Genomic DNA, 15302 nt, shown 5'->3' on the forward strand with positions numbered 1-15302 from the left:
TCTCTCTCTCTCTCTCTCTCTCTCTCTCTCTCTATGCTGACAGCTACTGCGGAGGGGAGAGATGAGGTTCCAGGCTGACTGTGATCTGATCTGCAGTCTGAGAGCTACACACACACACTCACTCTGCACTGATGGAACAGAACACTTTGACTCTGTGTGATTGTGTGGGTGGTTGTTTGGGGGTTTGCAAGAATGTGTGTGTGTGTTTACATCAGTGATTGAGGTTGAGTGTGAGGGTGTGTGTCTGAGGGAGGCGCCGCTAACGAGGGTGTTGAAGTGTGTGTGTACATGGATTGTTAACCATTAGAGCCAATTGAAGCAGCCACATGGACAGGGCCACTCTCCCCTGAACTATTAGACAGACAGTGATTATCCCGGTCCAATGATCCTGGATGGTTTCATCATTGTTATTGTTATTGTGTAACAGTCTGGTTCTGGGTAGACAGGTTGTTGTGTATGCCTATTGTTTCTCCCCGTGAGGCTGTCTCTCTCTGTTTCAGGCAATGCTCTCCATCTGTCTGGCATATCGTCACAGTTACGTTATAGTATAGGACTGGAGCTAGTTCGGCTGTGTTTAAACCTCAACTCTCCAGGCAGGGCAGGTTAAACAAATGTCCTATTTTTACATATTTACTGTACATATTCTAATGAGACAATGGGCAGGATTTACTGTATGTGTGTATGTGGTTGTGTGTTGTGTGTCTGGGGGGGGGGGTTGTGTGGGTGTGTCTAACCACACTTGGTTTTAAAGTGGCCTGAGAATATGTCCTCTCTCATCAATGCACCCACCCCTAAAAATCACCACATCTCTATCTCATGAATCAGACCTTTACTGCCCCACTCTAACTAAATAAGAACTAGACTGGAAGTACAGCATGCCAAATGGCCCCCTATTTCCTAAAAAGTTAACTACTTTTGATCAGGGCCCATAGGGTACCATGTGAAATGGGGTGCCATTTGGCATGCAAACATCCACCACTCTCTAGTTACATTATTGACATTTGTTCCATTTGCAAGAAGCCCTAGAAAAGGCAATTTACTACCAAAACGTTGCTGTTTTTAAATCTGAGGAGAATGTTTCCATTTTAAATCATCCTAAAATGGGACCAGGAAAGTGCTTGTTCTCTGTGGTGTGGCCTCATGGGAGATGTAGTCTAAGCCTGCATTCACTAAAACTATGGGGCATAGAGAGCATCCATGAGCAATTTGAAGGACCTGGTACTGGGGGACCTACAGTCGGAAGATTCCATATGTAACGGATGTGAAACGGCTAGCTTAGTTAGCGGTGCGCGCTAAATAGCGTTTCAATCGGTTACGTCACTTGCTCTGAGACCTTGAAGTAGTGTTTCCCCTTGCTCTGCAAGGGCCGTGGCTTTTGTGGAGCGATGGGTAACGACGCTTCGAGGGTGACTGTTGTTGATGTGTGCAGAAGGTCCCTGGTTCGCGCCCGGGTATGGGCGAGGGGACGGTTTAAAATTATACTGTTACACATACACCTTAGCCAAATACATTTAAACTCAGTTTTTCACAATTCCTGACATTTAATCCTAGTAAAAATTTGCTGTCTTGGGTCAGTTAGGATCACCACTTTATTTTAAGAATGTGAAATGTCTGAATAATAGTGGAGAGAATGATTTATTTGAGGTTTTATTTCTTTCATCACATTCCCAGTGGGTCAGAGGTTTACATACACTCAATTAGTATTTGGTAGCATTGCCTTGAAATTGTTTAACTTGGATCAAACATTTCGGGTATCCTTCCACAAGCTTCCCTCAACAAGTTGGGTGAATTTTGGCCCATTCCTCCTGACAGAGCTGGTGTAACTGAGTCAGGTTTGTAGGCCTCCTTGCTTGCACACGCCTTTTCAGTTCTGCCCACACATTTTCTATGGGATTGAGGTCAGAGCTTTGTCATGGCCACTCCAATATCTTGACTTGTTGTCCTTGAGCCATTTTGCCACAACTTTGGAAGTATGCTTGGAGTCATTGTCCATTTGGAAGAACCATTTGAGACCAAGCTTTAACTTTCTGACTGATGTCTTGAGATGCTGCTTCAAGATATCCACATCATTTTCCGTCCTCATGATGCCATCTATTTTGTGAAGTGCACCAGTCACTCCTGCAGCAAAGCACCTACACAACATGATGCTGCCCCCCCCCCCTGTGCTTCACGGTTGGGATGGTGTTCTTCGGCTTGAAAGCCTCCCCCTTTTTCCTCCAAACATAACAATGGTCATTATGGCCAAACAGTTCTATTTTTGTTTCATCAGACCAGAGGACATTTCTCCAAAAAGTACGACCTTTGTCCCCATGTGCAGTTGCAAACCATAGTCTGGCTTTTTTTATGGAGGTTTTGGAGCAGTGGCTTCGTCCTAGCATCTTCACAAGGTCCTTTGCTGTTGTTCTGGGATTGATTTGCACTTTTTGCACCAAAGTAAGTTCATTTCTAGGAGACAGAACGCGTCTCCTTCCTGGGTGGTATGACGGCTGGTGGTCCCATGGTGTTTATACTTGCGTACTATTGTTTGTACAGATGAAAAAAACTGTGCAAAACTTTCATCAAGGCAAAAGGTAGCTACTTTGAAGAATCTAAAATCTACTTTGTTTTGTTGAACACTTTTTTGGTTACTACATGATTCCATATGTGTTATTTCCTAGTTTTGATGTCTTCACTATTATTCTAAAATGTAAAAAATAGTAAAAATAAAGAAAAACCCTGGAATGAGTAGGTTTGTACAAACGTTTCATATCCCTCGACTTTTTCCACATTTTGTTATGTTACAGCTTTATTCTAAAATGGATTCAATTGAGGGGAAAAAAATCCTCAGCAATCTACACACAATACCCCATAATAACAATACCCCATAATGACAATACCCCATAATGACAATACCCCATAATAACAATACCCCATAATGACAATACCCCATAATAACAATACCCCATAATAACAATACCCCATAATGACAATACCCCATAATAACAATACCCCATAATGACAATACCCCATAATGACAATACCCCATAATAACAATACCCCATAATGACAATACCCCATAATGACAATACCCCATAATGACAATACCCCATAATGACAATACCCCATAATAACAATACCCCATAATGACAATACCCCATAATGACAATACCCCATAATGACAATACCCCATAATGACAAAACCACATAATGACAATACCCCATAATGACAATACCCCATAATGACAATACCCCATAATGACAATACCCCATAATAATAATACCCCATAATGACAATACCTCATAATGACAATACCCCATAATGACAAAGCGAAAACAGGTTTTTTGATTTTTTTGCAAATTCATTATAAATAAAAACAAGTATTCAGACCCTTTACCATGAGACTTGAAATTGAGTTCAAATGCATCCTGTTTCCATTGATCATAACTTGATTGCAGTCAACCTGTTGTAAATTCAATTGATTGGAGATTATTTGGAAAGGCACACACCTGTCTATATAAGGTCCCACAAATTTATTAGAGTTTATGTCAGACCAAAAACCAACCCATGAGGTTGTTTCTACAACTTGATTGGAGTCCACCTGCTCCAATCTTTCTTAAATGGAAGAAGTTTGAATCCACCAAGACTCTTCCTAGAGTTGGCTGCACGGAGGTGACCAAGAACCTGATGGTCACTCTGACAGAGCTCCAGAGTTCCTCTGTGGAGATGGGAGAAACTTCCAGAAGGACAACCATCTCTGCAGCACTCCACCAATCAAGCCTTTATGGTAGAGTGGTCAGACGGAAGCCACTCCTCAGTAAAAGGAACATGACAGGCCGCTTGGAGTTTGTCAAAAGGCACCTAAAGACTCTCAGACCATGAGAAACAAGATGATCTGGTCTGATGAAACCAAGATTGAACTCTTTGGCCTGAATGCCAAGTGTCATGTCTGGAGGAAACCTGGCACCATCCTTACGGTGAAGCATGGTGGTGGCAGCATCATGCTGTGGGGATCTTTTTCAGCGGCAGTGACAAGGAGACCAGTCAGGATCTAGGGAAAGATGAAAGATGAACAGAGCAAAGTACAGAGAGATCTTTGATCCAGAGCGCTCAGGACCTCAGACTGGGATGAAGGTTCACCTTCCAACAGGCCAACGACTCTAAGCACACAGCCAAGAGTATGCAAGAGTGGCCCAGTTTCTGAATGTGACAAGTTTCTGAATGTCTTTGAGTGGCCCAGCCAGAGCCTGGACTTGAACCCGATCAAACATCTCTGGAGACCTGAAAATAGCTGTGCAGCAATGCTCCCCATCAAACCTGACAGAGCTTGAGAGTATCTGCAGAAAAGAATCACAGCCAACGGTGCTTCAACAAAGTACTGAGTAAAGGGTCTGAATACTTATGTAAATGTGATATTGCAGGTGTTTTATTTTGAAACATTTCAGAGATAACTTGTGAAAACAATGTACTGAGCAAATGTCCAATTGGCTGTTTAACAAATTATTGTACGACAGACCACGTATTCACCCTACACAACCAAATTGATTTAATTTGGCATGAGGGTCTGCTATACAAATTGATGGAAAGTGGTGTTGGGGGAAAAACATACAGCGTTATAATATCCATGTACACAAACAACAAGTGTGCGGTTAAAATTGGCAAAAAAAAATTTTTATTTCCAAACTAGAATGCTATTTGTCCCTAAACAGAGAGTACACAGTGGCACAATACCTGACCACTGCCACTGACCCAAACTTAATGAAAGCTTTGACTATGTACAGACTCAGTGAGCATATCAGTGAGCATAGCCTTGCTATTGAGAAAGGCCTCCATAGGCAGACCTGGCACTCGAGAAGGCAGGCTATGTGCACACTGCCCAGAAAATGTGATGGAAACTAAGCTGCATTTTGTAACCTCCTGCCAAATATATGACCATATTAGAGACACATATTTCCCTCAGATTACACAGATCGACAAAGGGTTCGAAAACCAACCACGTTTCCATCATATCTATTGAGGGAAATACCACAGTGTGCCATCACAGGAGCAATATTGCCTGTTGCCACAAGATAAGGTCAACCAGTGAAGTGTAAATGCAACCCATATTTATATATATATATTTTTTCCCATATTGTACTTGAACTATTTGCACATAATGACATTTGTGTGTGTGTGTGTGTGTGTGTGTGTGTGTGTGTGTGTGTGTGTGTGTGTGTGTGTGTGTGTGTGTGTGTGTGTGTGTGTGTGTGTGTGTGTGTGTGTGTGTGTGTGTGTGTGTGTGTGTGTGTGTGTGTGTGTGTGTGTGTGTGTGTGTGTGTGTGTGAGTGAGTGAGTGAGAGCTCTCAGTTATGTCTTAGCTAATGACAATATGCCATAGCATTGTTGAATAGCTGTAGAATCAGTGGTCTAGTTCTAAACAGAATACACCAGAGAGGGACAGGAGAGGAGGCACACAGCAGATGGTTTATCTATCCCCTGACACCACTGAAACCTGACATTCTCACTAACCAATAATGTTCCTGTTGTATCTCCAGGGACTCACCTCCTATGAGCATGGTGCAGATGGAGAAGATCTTCTCTGAGTCTGTGTTGGCTGAGACGTTTCCGAAGCCCACGCTGGTCAGACTGCTCAGAGCGAAGTACAGAGACGTCACGTAGGAGCTCCTCACTGACGGACCCCCACCCAGCATCCCTCCACCCTGACCCACCCTGACCCCCACCCCAGCCCCCATCCACGTGACGTTCCACTGGCTGGCGTTCCACGAGTCTCGCCCCGCCAGCTCCGACCCGGACACATTCCATTGGCTGCTGTTGGCATGCAGGGAGTCAACGATTGCAGGCTGCAGCAAATCAGGAGCCAGAGTGGCCAGGGGAGATACAAAATAAGGGGTGCCCAGACGCTTTCCCAATTCGTGTAGCCAACCTGAGACAGGGGGAGAGAGAGGGAGGGGGAGAGAAGGAGGGGGAGAGAAGGAGGGGGAAAGAGAGAGGGATAAGAGATGTAGGGGTAGAGGATAGGTAGGTAGGGAGGGGAGAGAGAGAGAGAGGAGGAGAAAAAAAAGAAGAGATTATTATATGATTAATACATTGTGGACAGTGATCCACAGAAACACACTCATTGGGGATGTAGCTGTAGCTTTGACCTTGTAATTGAGCTAGGCTGTCAGAGAGCCTTGCATGCAGACCCAATGTACGCACACACCTTGAAGCTGACCCAACCTGTCAGAGAGCCATGCAGGCCCACTGGTAATGCATGTCTCTGGGTAGCCTCAGTGAACTGAATGAGAAAAAAAAATCATTAGGAATGTAACACATCAGTTGTTACCTAATTAGCTTGTCATTAGGCAAGCTAGCATTTCTAGGACGTGGTCCCGTGTCGCTCAGTTGGAAGAGCATTGCGCATCCCCACAGGGTACCAGTGCGAAAAAGTATGAAAATGTATGCACTCACTACTCTGGAGAAGAGCGTCTGCTAAATGACTAACATGTCAATGTAAATGATTTGTGGAACAGAATGGATGAATAAAGGGTGTGATTGTGCTGATTTGTGTGACGAGTGTGTCAGTATGTAGGGGTACGTGTGTGAATATATTTCTTTATCAATGTGTTTGTTTGTGCACTGGGGTAGGTCTTTTGAATAGGTTTGCTTGTGTGGCTGTGTGAACATAACAAATTATCTAAGCACTTGGGAGAACTTTCTCAGTCAGCTTTTCTGTCCACAGCAAAGCCAGATAAAATTGATTTGCTCTCCATGGTTCCTGAACTAACTCTCTGACAACCCCTCCTCTGCCCTTGTCCAAGGTTCTGAACCTACTCTACTCTCTCTCTCATCTACCTCCTACAGTTGATCTGCCTCTGTCCAGGGTACTTCACATACCCCCTTCTCCTTTGCGCAGGCATGATGCTGTCCATGGTGCTGAACTCCAGCACAGACCTCTATGGACGGGTTGGCTGTCTCGCAACCAAACCAACACGTACGCTACTATGGGGCAAAGCAGACTGGGTCGGCTTAGATTGTTGACAACATGTAAAGTATATTTCATCTTCAAATGTTTATTGATAACATTATACAGTGCATTCGGAAAGTATTCAGACCCCTTGACATTGTCCACATTTTTTACGTTACAGCCTTATGGATTCTATTAATTGTTTTCCTCATCAATCTACACAGAATAAACCTATGTTTTTTTAAACTACAGAAATACCTTATTTACATAAGTATTCAGACCCTTTGCTATGAGACTCAAACATTATCTCAGGTGCATCCTGTTTCCATTGATCATCCTTGAGATGTTTCTACAACTTGATTGGAGTCCACCTGTGGTAAGTTCAATTGATTGGACATTTGGAAAGGCAAAAAATTAGGTCCCACAGAGCAAAAACCAAGCCATGTGGTTCAACAAATTGTCCGTAAAGATCCGAGACAGGATTGTATCGAGGCATAGATCTGGGGAAGGGTACCAACATATTTCTGCAGCATTGAAGGTCCCCAAGAACACAGTGGCCTCCATCATTCTTAAATGGCAGAAGTTAGGAACCACCAAGACTCTTTCTAGAGCTGGCATCCTGGCCAGACTGAGCAATCGGGAGAAGGGCCTTGGTCAGGGAGATGACCAAGAACCCTACGCACACAGCCAGGACAACCCGATCGAACATCTCAAATCAAATCAAATGTTATTGGTCACATACACATGGTCAGCAGATGTTATTGCGAGTGTAGCGAAATGCTTGTGCTTCTAGTTCCGACAGTGCAGTAATATCTAACAAGTAATATCTATCAATTCCACAACAGATACCTAATACACACAAATTTAAGTAAAGGAATATATAAATATAAATATATGGATGAGCAATGACAGAGCGGCATAGGCTAAGATGCAATAAATAGTATGATGAGTAATGCAAGATATGTAAACATTATTAATGTGGCAATATTAAAGTGACTAGTGTTCGATTTATTAAAGTGGCCAATGATTTCAAGTCTCTATGTAGGCAGCAGCCTCTCTGTGCTAGTGATGGCTGTTTAACAGTCGGATGGCCTTGAGATCGAAGCTGTTTTTCAGTCTCTTGGTTCCAGCTTTGATGCACCTGTCCTGACCTCACCTTCTGGATGATAACGGGGTGAACAGGCAGTGGCTTAGGTGGTTGTTGTCCTTGATGATCTTTTTGGACTTCCTGTGACATCGGGTGCTGTGTGTGTCCAGGAGGGCAGGTAGTTTGCCCCCGCTTATGATTTGTGCAGACTGCACCACCCTCTGGAGAGCCATGTGGTTGCAGGCAATGCAGTTGCCATACCAGGCAGTGATACAGCCCGACAGGATGCTCTCAATTGTGCATCTGTAAAAGTTTGTGAGGGTTTTAGGTGACAAGCCACATTTCTTCAGCCTCCTGAGGTTGAAGAGGCGCTGTTGTGTCTTTTTCACCACACTGTCTGTGTGGGTGGACCATTTCAGATTGTCTGTGATGTGTACGCCGAGGAACTTAAAACTTTCCACTTTCTCCACTGCTGTCCTGTTGATGTGGATAAGGGGGTGCTCCCTCTGCTGTTTCCTGAAGTCCACGATCATCTCCTTTGTTTTGTTGATGTTGAGTGAGATGTTATTTTCCTGACACCACACTCAGAGAGCCCTCACCTCCTCCCTGTAGGTTGTCTCGTCGTTTTTGGTAATCAAGCCTACTACTGTTGTGTTGTCTGCAAACTTGATGATTGAGTTGGAGGCGTGCATGGTCACGCAGTCATGGGTGAACAGGGAGTACAGGAGGGGGCTGAGCACTCACCTTTGTGGGGCCCCAGTGTTGAGGATCAGCGAAGTGGAAATGTTGTTTCCTACCTTCACCACCTGGGGGCGGCCCGTCAGGAAGTCCAGGACCAAATTGCAGGACCAATACACCCCCGCGACACACCGAGAATATAGGTGGCTTTACCGACTCCGACAGCATATCCCGAGAGAGCCATGTTTCCGTGAAAAAAAGAGTATGTTACAATCCCTGATATCTCTCTGGAAAGTAACCCTTGCCCTAATTTCGTTGACCTAGGGACTGGACATTAGCAAATAATATACTCGGAAGCAGTGGGTGGTAGAGCTGGTCGTAGTGCTGGTAAGTTGATGTCGCTCTGATATCCAATAGTTCTTCCCAGTGCAGTATGTAATAACATTTAAGAATTTCTGGGCTAACAATGTAAGAAATAATACAGAAAAAAAATACTGCAAAGTTTCCCAAGGACTAGAAACGAGGCAGCCCTCTCCGTTGGCGCCATCTCTGGAGAAACCTGAAAATAGCTGTGCAGTGATGCTCCCCCATCCAACCTGGAAGAGCTTGACAGGATCTGCAGAGAAGAATGGGAGAAACTCCCCAAATACAGGTTTGCCACGCACGCGCCAGTGAGTTGTCACTGCTGGGAATTCTCTACCCACTGGTCAAAAGTAGTGCATTATATAGGGAATAGGGTGCCATTTGGGACACAGATAGACTAGTCTGGGAACCCTTTTATGCTGCATTCACCTTAGTCAATACTCCTTTTGTCCTATTGTAAATGCTATATCCAAGGTCTCACACACACTTAAGACTTGCTGGGAACACTTTCAACACAATGTTTACTTTCCAAGAAATACCTATTCGCTTTTCATAATACAACATAACAGTATAATTGAGGCAGCAGGCTCACTCTAGCCCTTTCTTCTACCCCCTCTTCCCTCTCTCTCTCCATTGCCTGTGTATTGTCTGGTTCAGTGGAGACTGCACTACAGGGTTCTGCAGTAGTCTGCTCGATAGTTGGCCATTTGTTAGAGTGTACTGTGGCTGTGCCAGCATGGGGGAGCAGGTAGCTGTACTGTGGCTGTGCCAGCATGGGGGAGCAGGGAGCTGTACCGTGGCTGTGCCAGCATGGAGGAGCAGGGAGCTGTACTGTGGCTGTGCCAGCATGGGGCAGCAGGGAGCTGTACTGTGGCTGTGCCAGCATGAGGGAGCAGGGAGCTGTACTGTGGCTGTGCCAGCATGAGGGAGCAAGTAGCTGTACTGTGGCTGTGCCAGCATGGGGGAGCAGGTAGCTGTACTGTGGCTGTGCCAGCATGGGAGAGCAGGGACCTGTACTGTGGCTGTGCCAGCATGGGAGAGCAGGGAGCTGTACTGTGGCTGTGCCAGCATGGGAGAGCAGGGAGCTGTACTGTGGCTGTGCCAGCATGGGAGAGCAGGGAGCTGTACTGTGGCTGTGCCAGCATGGGAGAGCAGGGAGCTGTACTGTGGCTGTGTCAGCCTGGGAGAGCAGGGAGCTGTACAGTGGCTGTGCCAGCCTGGGAGAGCAGGGAGCTGTACTGTGGCTGTGCCAGCCTAGGAGAGCAGGGAGCTGTACTGTGGCTGTGCCAGCATGGGAGAGCAGGGAGCTGTACTGTGGCTGTGCCAGCATGGGAGAGCTGCAACAAACACTCAAACTGGACAGTTTTATTTCAATCTCTTCATTCAATGACTCTTCATGGACACTTACTGCATTGCATGATGTATTATTGTCTCTACCTTCTTTCCCTGCGTGCTGTTGTCTGTGCCCAACAATGTTTGCAACCTGTTTTGTGCTGCTACCATGTTGTGTTTATACCATGTTGTTGTCATGTTGTGTTGCTACCATGCTGTGTTGTCATGTGTTGCTGCCTTGCTATGTTGTCTCTCTTTATGTAGTGTTGTGTTGTCTCTCATGTCGTGATGTGTGTTTTGTCCTGTATTTATATGACATTTATTTGTATTCCCCGTCCCCACAGGAGGTCTTTTGCCTTCTGGTAGGCCGTCATTGTAAATAAGAATTTGTTCTTAACTGACTTGCCTAGTTAAAGTTTAAATCAAATAAAAGGAGCAGGGAACAGATGGCTGATATTCAACTTTCTAGAACCTAAAATGGTTCTCCGGCTCCCTCCATAGGAGAACACTTTGAAGACCCCTTTTTGGTTCCAAGTAGAACCTTTCACCTGGCACCAAAAAGGGTTCTCCTATGGGGACAGCCCGAGAACCTTTTTCATTAAGAGTGTAGGAGCTGCTGCAACCCTACAGTACCTGTAGACATTCACAGGACAACCCTACAGTACATGGAGACATTCACAGGACAACCCTACAGTACCTGTAGACATTCACAGTACAACCCTACAATACCTGGAGACATTCACAGGACAACCCTACAGTACCTGTAGACATTCACAGGACAACCCTACAGTACCTGGAGACATTCACAGGACAACCCTACAGTACCTGTAGACATTCACAGTACAACCCTACAGTACCTGGAGACATTCACAGGACAACCCTACAGTACCTGTAGACATTCACAGTGCAACCCTACAGTACCTGGAGACATTCACAGGACAAACCTACAGTACCTGGAGACATTCACAGGACAACCCTACAGTACCTGGAGACATTCACAGGACAACCCTACAGTACCTGGAGACATTCACAGGACAAACCTACAGTACCTGGAGACATTCACAGGACAACCCTACAGTACCTGGAGACATTCACAGGACAACCCTACAGTACCTGGAGACATTCACAGGACAAACCTACAGTACCTGGAGACATTCACAGGACAACCCTACAGTACCTGGAGACATTCACAGGACAAACCTACAGTACAAACCTACAGTACCTGGAGACATTCACAGGACAACCCTACAGTACCTGGAGACATTCACAGGACAACCCTACAGTACCTGGAGACATTCACAGGACAAACCTACAGTACCTGGAGACATTCACAGGACAACCCTACAGTACCTGGAGACATTCACAGGACAACCCTACAGTACCTGGAGACATTCACAGGACAAACCTACAGTACCTGTAGACATTCACAGGACAAACTTACAGTACCTGGAGACATTCACAGGACAACCCTACAGTACCTGTAGACATTCACAGGACAACCCTACAGTACCTGTAGACATTCACAGTACAACCCTACAATACCTGGAGACATTCACAGGACAACCCTACAGTACCTGGAGACATTCACAGGACAACCCTACAGTACCTGGAGACATTCACAGGACAAACCTACAGTACCTGGAGACATTCACAGGACAACCCTACAGTACCTGGAGACATTCACAGGACAACCCTACAGTACCTGGAGACATTCACAGGACAAACCTACAGTACCTGGAGACATTCACAGGACAACCCTACAGTACCTGGAGACATTCACAGGACAACCCTACAGTACCTGGAGACATTCACAGGACAAACCTACAGTACCTGGAGACATTCACAGGACAACCCTACAGTACCTGGAGACATTCACAGGACAACCCTACAGTACCTGGAGACATTCACAGGACAACCCTACAGTACCTGGAGACATTCACAGTACAACCCTACAGTACCTGTAGACATTCACAGTACAACCCTACAGTACCTGTAGACATTCACAGTACAACCCTACAGTACCTGGAGACGCACACGCACGCACACACGCACGCACACACGCACGCACGCACGCACGCACCACACACACACACACACACACACACACACACACACACACACACACACACACACACACACACACACACACACACACACACACACACACACACACACACACACACACACACACACACACACACACACCACAGCTACTGATATGAAGTGCCACGCTGTTCAGAGCCCGATGTGTGTGTCTGTGTATACGTGTGGTTATACATGTTTTTCTATGCAGTATTTTAATCAAAATGTGACTGAGACAGGGTGCTTGTGTGAAAGGTTGGTGTGTGAATATTTAAATGAGTGTGTCTGTTCTCTGTCAGATTATTTGTGGGGGTGTTCAGGCTGGAAAGCAGCAGTAATGTGACAGAATTAAAGCCTCTTTCAGGCACGTTCTCTCATTTGTCTAGCAGAGCTCAGTCTGAGATATGAAACACTGGGCTTAACACACACAACTAATCACATCGCTCACCTGACTTTTTCCATCTGCCCCCCCCCTTCTCTCTCTTTCTCTCTCTTTCTCTCTCTTTCTCTCTCTTTCTCTCTCTTTCTCTGTCTTGCTCTGTCTGTCTGTCTGTCTGTCTGTCTGTCTGTCTGTCTGTCTGTCTGTCTGTCTGTCTGTCTGTCTGTCTGTCTGTCTGTCTGTCTGTCTGTCTGTCTGTCTGTCTGTCTGTCTGTCTGTCTGTCTGTCTGTCTGTCTGTCAATTCAATTCAATTCAAGGGGCTTTATTGGCATGGGAAACTTATGTTAACATTGCCCAAGCAATGGAAGTAGATAATATACAAAAGTGAAATAAACAATAACAATGACCAGTAAACATTACACTCACAGAAGTTCCAAAAGAATCAAGACACTACACATGTCATATTATATATATATATATACAGTGTTGAAACGATGTACAAATAATTAAGGGTACAAAAGGGAAAATAAATAAGCATAAATATGGGTTGTATTTACAATGGTGTTTGTTCTTCACTGGTTGACCTTTTCTCGTGGCAACAGGTCACAAATCTTGCTGCTGTGATGGCACACTGTGGAATTTCACCCAGTAGATATGGGAGTTTATCAAAATTGGGTTTGTTTTCCAACTGTTTGTGGATGTGTATAATCTGAGGGAAATATGTGTCTCTAATATGGTCATACATTTGGCAGGGGGTTAGGAAGTGCAGCTCAGTTTCCACCTCATTTTGTGGGCAGTATGCACATAGCCTTTCTTATCTTGAGAGCCAGGTCTGTCTACGGCGGCCTTTCTCAATAGCAAGGCTATGCTCACTAAGTCTGTACACAGTCAAAGCTTTCATTAAGTTTGGGTCAGTCACAGTGGTCAGGTATTCTGCCGCTGTGTACTCTCTGTTTAAGGCCAAATAGCATTCTCGTTTCTCTGTTTTTTTGTTAATTCTTTCCAATGTGGCAGGAAATTATCTTTTTGTTTTCTCATGATTTGGTTGGGTCTAATTGTGTTGCTGTCCTGGGGCTCTGTGGGGTGTGTTTGTGAACAGAGCCCCAGGACCAGCTTGCTTAGGGGACTCTTCTCCAGGTTCATCTCTCTGTAGGCGATGGCTTTGTTATGGAAGGTTTGGGAATCGCTTCCTTTTAAGTGGTTGTAGAATTTAACGGCTCTTTTCTGGATTTTGATAATTAGTGTGTATCGGCCTAATTCTGCTCTGCATGCAATATTTGGTGTTCTACGTTGTACACAGAGGATATTTTTGCAGAGCACTACATGCAGAGTCTCAATTTGGTGTTTGTCCCATGTTGTGGGACACTGCACCTGTACACAGCCCATCTGTAAATAGCCCATCCAACTACCTCATCCCCAAATTCTTATTTGACTTTTGCACCCCAGTATTTCTACTCCAGTGTCAATAATAAATTGTAATTATTTTGCCACTATGGCCTATTTATTGCCTTACCTCCCTAATCTTACTACATTTGCACACACTGTATATAGATTTTTCTATTGTGTTATTGACTGTACGTTTGTTTATCCCATGTGTAACTCTGTGTTGTTGTTTTTGTTACACTGCTTTGCTTTATCTTGGCCAGGTTGCAGTTGTAAATGAGAACTTTTCTCAACTGGCCTACCTGGTTAAATGATGGTGTTCTCAACTGGCCTACCTGGTTAAATGATGGTGTTCTCAACTGGCCTACCTGGTTAAATGATGGTGTTCTCAACTGGCCTACCTGGTTAAATGATGGTGTTCTCAACTGGCCTACCTGGTTAAATGATGGTGTTCTCAACTGGCCTACCTGGTTAAATGATGGTGTTCTCAACTGGCCTACCTGGTTAAATGATGGTGTTCTCAACTAGCCTACCTGGTTAAATGATGGTGTTCTCAACTGGCCTACCTGGTTAAATGATGGTGTTCTCAACTGGCCTACCTGGTTCAATAAAGGTGTTCTCAACTGGCCTACCTGGTTAAATGAAGGTGTTCTCAACTGGCCTACCTGGTTAAATGAAGGTGTTCTCAACTGGCCTACCTGGTTCAATAAAGGTGTTCTCAACTGGCCTACCTGGTTAAATGAAGGTGTTCTCAACTGGCCTACCTGGTTAAATAAAGGTGTTCTCAACTGGCCTACCTGGTTAAATGAAGGTGTTCTCAACTGGCCTACCTGGTTAAATGAAGGTGTTCTCAACTGGCCTACCTGGTTAAATAAAGGTGTTCTCAACTGACCTACCTGGTTAAATGAAGGTGTTCTCAACTGGCCTACCTGGTTAAATGAAGGTGTTCTCAACTGGCCTACCTGGTTAAATGAAGGTGTTCTCAACTGGCCTACCTGGTTAAATAAAGGTGTTCTCAACTGACCTACCTGGTTAAATGAAGGTGTTCTCAACTGGCCTACCTGGTTAAATGAA

The 15302-nt window shown here is 44.9% G+C and overlaps 1 protein-coding gene across 2 annotated transcripts in view; it reads right to left on the reverse strand.

Annotated features, from left to right (window-relative positions):
* The window catches only part of kcnh3 (potassium voltage-gated channel, subfamily H (eag-related), member 3), a 248801-nt gene that overhangs the window by 57836 nt on the left and 175663 nt on the right, over nt 1-15302 (reverse strand). For both annotated transcript variants that reach the window (XM_046369023.1, XM_046369033.1), the window contains one exon: nt 5520-5900. In XM_046369023.1, coding sequence (XP_046224979.1) covers nt 5520-5900 — 381 coding nt within the window. The remainder of the gene's footprint in view (nt 1-5519; nt 5901-15302) is intronic.

The sequence above is a fragment of the Oncorhynchus gorbuscha genome, linkage group LG01 (assembly GCF_021184085.1).
Source record: "Oncorhynchus gorbuscha isolate QuinsamMale2020 ecotype Even-year linkage group LG01, OgorEven_v1.0, whole genome shotgun sequence".
NCBI lineage: Eukaryota > Metazoa > Chordata > Actinopteri > Salmoniformes > Salmonidae > Oncorhynchus > Oncorhynchus gorbuscha.